General features: G+C 35.3%; 1 protein-coding gene across 1 annotated transcript; it reads left to right on the top strand.

The window, feature by feature from the left end:
* Positions 1–901: 901 nt before the first annotated feature.
* FAM237A (family with sequence similarity 237 member A) lies at positions 902–5,053 on the top strand (the record flags this gene model as incomplete). Its single annotated transcript, XM_080689261.1, has 2 exons — positions 902–1,313; positions 4,920–5,053. 2 exons carry the CDS (start codon positions 902–904, stop codon positions 5,051–5,053), a joined length of 546 nt encoding a protein of 181 aa, XP_080545387.1.
* Positions 5,054–5,961: the final 908 nt, after the last annotated feature.

Raw genomic sequence — 5,961 nt, 5'->3', positions numbered from 1 at the left:
AGATTCATAACAGTAGAAGAGAAATTAGAAAGTGTTATTCTTATTAAGCATATTAGAATTACAGAACATTTTTGGTGTTTATAAATGTCTATTAACTCTACTCTAATGGATTAAATATATGCCCTTCAGTTCTCAAATATATTTACCCATAATTTTAACACCCATATTGTGTTTATTTTTATTATAACATTTTATAATTCTGGTGTCGTTTTTGTGGTGCTGGGGATTAAACCCAGGGGCATTCTACCTGTGATCTATATCCCCAGTCTGTTTTTTATTCTTTATTTCGAAACAGGGTCTAAGTTACGGAGTGCCTCACTAAGTAGCTGAAGCTGGCTGCAAACCCGAATCTTCCCGTCTCAGCCTCTCAAGTATTGGGATTACAAGAGTGCACAACCATGCTTGTCTCATTCTAGTGTCTTTTTTTTAAAGAAAATATGTAGTATAAATTGAGAAAACATACAAAGATAAAAATAGAATCAAATTCTTAATTGGATAGGACTCTTTGACTAAGATGACTAGGTTTAACATATTATACAATAAATCCATGTGGTAAGATTTTAAATTTTCACTCAATATTTTTAAAACTATGTTCTTCTGTGCCAAATAAAAGCACTTTTCTTATTTATCATACAAAGAAACAAACAGTAGGAATAATTTTTACCCTAAATATTTTGATTTTACACTCCCTGGCCTGACAATGAGTCATTTTAGATAGACTGAGGCTTGAGATACGGGAAGTAGGATAAGACTTTTTATTTTCTGACAGTAATGTTTTGTTGTTGTTGTTGTTGTTCTTAGTTTGCTTGCTTGCCTGGACTGAGGTTTTATGCTTATTTTCTTTACGGAGTGGCACATAAACAGGGACTGATATATTTCCATTCTCTGCTATTTCAGGACCATGGCTAATCCTGGGAACAGAAGAGGAATCTACCACCCTTTGAGCCTCAAGTGCTCCCTGCTCATTGTGGGAATGTTCTGTGTGTCTCCTTTCTTCTGTCATAGCCAAACAGATCTGCTAACTCTTAACCAAGCTGATCCTCAGTGCTGGGAGTCTTCCTCTGTGCTCCTCCTGGAAATGCGAAAGCCTCGCATTTCTAACACGGTTTCAGGCTTTTGGGACTTTATGATCTACCTGAAGTCGTCTGAAAACTTGAAGCATGGGGCACTCTTTTGGGATCTGGCCCAACTATTCTGGGACATCTACGTGGACTGTGTCCTCTCCAGGACACACGGCTTGGGAAGGAGGCAACTGGCTGTGGACGAAGAGAAATTCACAGCAGCACAGCCACGACGCCCCCGGAACAAAAAAGGTGGTCAATGCAGCTCCCATGTCTCTGGAAAGGGTCGGTCAAGTGTGAATGTAATGAATTGTGAGGAAGAGGGAATTTGGAAAATCCAGTGTCGCATACATTCTTCTGAGCACACAGATAGATAGATAGCACTCCCTTTTGCATTTCATAGTGGCTGTTTATATCACCATACTGTCTTTATTTTAATGCTTTCTGTGAACAGCAGCAAAGAATAACAAGAAAGACAAGTGAGAAAAAATATGTTGCCCATAACACAATATAAAGATATAAAGATATGCCGCAAGATAAACACTCTTTAAAATTTATTATTAATCTGAACAGGTTATATAGTTATAACCTGGCATTTACTAGCTTTGGAATTGGGGACTTGACCGTAAGCCTGGGAAACATTTGCAGAACACAGACTCTTGCTCATTTTAAACTGAAAAACAAAACCCCCAAACTATTGCTTCCATGCAAGTGGAAGGGCTCTTTGAGAAGTACCTAGTCGATAAAGAGAAAAAAATCACCTGACATATAGATTGACTCCTTGTTGTTTTATGAACTAATTCCAAATAAGTAATTAAGTCTCAGCAAGGAATTAATTTTTAGTAAGTTAGAACTTCCTTCCTAAAAATGTATAAATTTTCACTGAAATAAACACTATATCTAAATATTGTCTTCTCTAGGGTCATAGCAGAATATCCCTTATAAAATTAGAATGAGGGAGAGTGAAACCTGTGAACAAGTAAGTGGAGAAATGCCTGGTCCTATTTTTATTTTCTTTCTTTTTTGTTATTTCAACCAATGAGCTTCCAAACCTTGCAGCAGGGGTTGTTTAGGTGGAAAAGTGGGAGATAACGAAGCTTTACATTTGTACTTTAATTGTAAGTATATATATATATATATATATTCTACATATATATTCTCACATATGTCTATCTGTTTATATATATATATATATATATATATATATATGTCTACTTTTTCCTAAGATATTGTAGAGCTTTGATATAGAGAATTTATTTTTAACCTTTTGATAACTAAAAATCCTCATGATTTGCTGACCCACAAGACCAGATAATCCCCAGCTATTATTTATAGATAAATTTATTATTTTGGTAAATATAATTGTAACATACACCAATTTCACTTTTTAGTGGAAATATTCTCTCATAAGCTTTGCTACAATAGTAGAAATACAGAATAAATGTCTTTAAATGTTGATTGCCAATATTTTTAAAACATTGTGAACAGACACTGCCTCGGCATCAGCAGTAATACTAGTCAGCATTAGTAAGGGCCACATATTTTCTTCTTCTATACCGTTGAAGGTGATCTGTAGGGCTTTTTCTTGTATTCTTATCACATTTAGCTGTTTGCTCAAATCATTACCAATATTTTGTTTTTTATCTTGCACTCTCTTTGAATAATTCAGAGAAATGTCTACAGAATGAATCAAAATACCATTATTGTTTTCAGCTGAACATGAGAATAATAACACATATCATTTTTATCATCCATAGAAGCCGCTTTCTTCAGCTCACTGCAGTTACTATTCATTCAGCTGGCCTCAAAATTTAGGGAGAGTTTCTCTGCAAGTAGTAGGAGTGAGTGAGAAGTAGAAGTGAACATTTAACTTTATTGAATTTATTTTCATATATTATACAAACAATTGTTTTCAGATCAGGAAACAGAACTTTTCTTTTGGTTGGTATAATCACAAAGACAGTCTCCGGTCAAGGAGATACATGTCCAAAAGTTAAATAGTTACAGGAACATCAAGATTTCCTTTCAAGAGGTTTGATTAAATCTCTAGTGGTTTTACTGGGCTCTGGATGTACCTGCATGGATTCTTTAATAACTTTTTCTTTTGTCACTGGGGATAATGTGCTACCAGGTTGGGATAAAGGTGAGGGTGAAGAGGTATTTGTCCCTATAGTTCTCAAGGAAACTGTATCGTCAAGGCAGAAGGAGCTTTTATTTTTGATGTCTTTAAATTAAATAGCTTAAATTCACTTAGGGAATTGTACAATGAATAATGAATTGCTAAAACATAGTTCATGTAATTCTGTGACTATATTTGTTAATAGCACATCAACAAATATGAAAACAAGAGATAGCAAGTAGCTATGTAACTTTGGGCAAATTAATTTACCTCTTTAGTTCTCCCTTTCTTCAACTAAAAAATGAGGATATGGAAAGAATTAGATAAACTACAAAGTTTCTTCATGTTCTCTGTCCTAATGTTCTGTGAGTCTATTAAAAAAAGGAATGTATAATAGAAGATTATTTAGCTCTGAAAAGAATCTGGAAGAGCTTTACCAAAGGGCAGTTGACCAAGCTAGTCAGTGACCTGGACACCGTGGCTATTTGCAGCAACGACAAGCAGGAACAGAGGAGGGCCAGAAGTAAGAATTCTTAAAATCCCAAGAACTGGAGAAGACATTATGAGAAAAGACTCTGCAAATTATTATTTAGTCTAGGAATATATTGACTAATAGCTGAATGGTGGTGTATTTGAAAGAAGTTATAAAGAGGATGTGCCAGGTTTAATCACTAAATTCGGAATAGATTTGTGTGTCAAGGAATAGAGAGCAAGCAAGAGGTAAAGAAGAGATGAAAGGAGAAAAGGGAGGGAGGGAGGGAGGAGAGAGAGAGAGAGAGAGAGAGAGAGAGAGAGAGAGAGAGAGAGAGAGAGAGAGAGACTGATTGATTTAGGTGAAGAGTTCACTGACAACTCCCAAAGAGAAGATAGCAGGCTTTTACGCAGATAAAGAGATTTTGAAGTATGACCTTGTTGGTGTAAAAAATGATGTCCACATCCTCCAACAGACCTTGCTCTGCTACTAAGAACAGATAAGCTTGTCTTCCTGGGTCTGGCAGTTTGTATGTTCTAGAGAAACTGTGAGTCTTTGTGTTTATCTACAATGAAAAAAAATACAATTTTGATTTATAATCTGATGATGTTTGCAGTTGGTGTCTAGCTGTCAAATGTTCATAGGGCTTATTTTTTTAAGCACTAAACACAAGAGGAAATACTGGTTCTGGAATTTACATAGACTCACAAATGCTTGGTTTTCTGTTTTATTCATTCTAAGAACTTTCCTGAGCAACACATGCAAGAGTTTATTCTAAGGAAACATTTAGAAGTATCACCAGTGATATAGTACAAGGCTCTTCACTGCAGTCCTAAGATCAGAAAATCCAGAAGTAATTTAAATTCCCACAACAGTATAATGGTTAAATAAATTATGATATAACATATGTGTATAAAACTAAGACTATCTCTGGGAGATTAAATCATGGGTGGCTTAAAATGTTTTCTATATATTTCTATATTAAAAATTACATAGAGACCATTTTTACTCTTAAAATCAGACAAGTATTTAGTGACTTTTAATTGACAAGAAAAATATTTATAATTTATTTAATTTAGATTATAGAACTAAACTGCATAAGACACAAAACTTTTCATATATATATTCATCCTTGTGATAAATTCATATGAAATTTTGATTGTAAAGTTGCAGAAATAACATATTTCTTTGAAAAACAATTTATTGAAATGTAATTAACCTGAGAATAATTTGGTCACCTTCTGAAGTTTCTTTTCTCTACTTTCAGGTGCATATTTTCAGCTTCTAAGAGCCCCTTCCCTAAAGAAGAAAGAGTTGGTCAAAGATCTGATAAGCATGCATGTGCGCAAGAGTGGGTCTACAGTCAGTGGAAAAGGGGACATCGAAATAAAGAAGAAATAAGCCTGACCTCAGATAACTGACATCTTGGAGTTAGAACTATGTGTACTTAATTCTTCTTGACTATTGATCATTGATCATGTGTTTGTTTTAAATGGTGGAAATGTTCAGATGTAAAATTTAATTCAAATTCCCTAAGAATACTTCTTTAAAGCTTCATTCCTTTAGACTGCTAGCATGTTCCCTTAAATGGTGACTACTGCCAGACCATTCCACTGTCCACAAGAGTGAAGTCACTTCCGAAGATGAACTGGGGATCAGGAGACAGACACTGACTCTTTGTGTTCATTTGATAGTTTGTTTGGGGATGTTTGACATTGAAGTGGGGTGCCATACATTTAACTTGAACACACTGCATGCATTCTAAGCCATTAACCACTGAATTGCTTATGCGCTGAATTGCTTATGGCATATAAGAGACTATATATATGAATTACCAGTTGCTGACAGCCTGTGAGACCAAATCTTGAGAGAATATTTTTGAATACTGAATGATGGAGCAAGTAAAACAAAACACTGGAGAGTAAAGTGTTCTTCTAATGGAAGCAGAATTAATAAAAACTGTGGGCCCCAGGTAATGTTTTTGGAGTTTCTTTATTTCAAGACTTAATGGTATCACTAATGACATCCAAACTCTAATAAAATCTCACGGGTTTAAACTATCTTCCAGTTACATACATATGTGCTGCTTGTTTAAATATTAAAACTATGCCGGACGTGGTGGCGCACGCTTGTAATCCCCGCGCTTGGGAGGCAGAGACAGGAAGATCGCGCAGGTTCAAAGCCAGCCGCTGGCTTAGGAGACCCTGTTTCCAAATAAAAATGCAAAAATAGGTCTGGTAGTGTAGCCCGGAGGTAGAAGGGCTTCCAGGAACCCCAGTACCACCAAATAAATAAATAAATAAATAAAT

Source organism: Muscardinus avellanarius, assembly GCF_963383645.1.
Source record: "Muscardinus avellanarius genome assembly, chromosome: 2".
Taxonomy (NCBI): Eukaryota; Metazoa; Chordata; class Mammalia; order Rodentia; family Gliridae; genus Muscardinus; species Muscardinus avellanarius.
The sequence above is the reverse complement of the archived record's forward strand: the minus strand, read 5'-3'. Positions and strand labels throughout refer to the sequence as shown.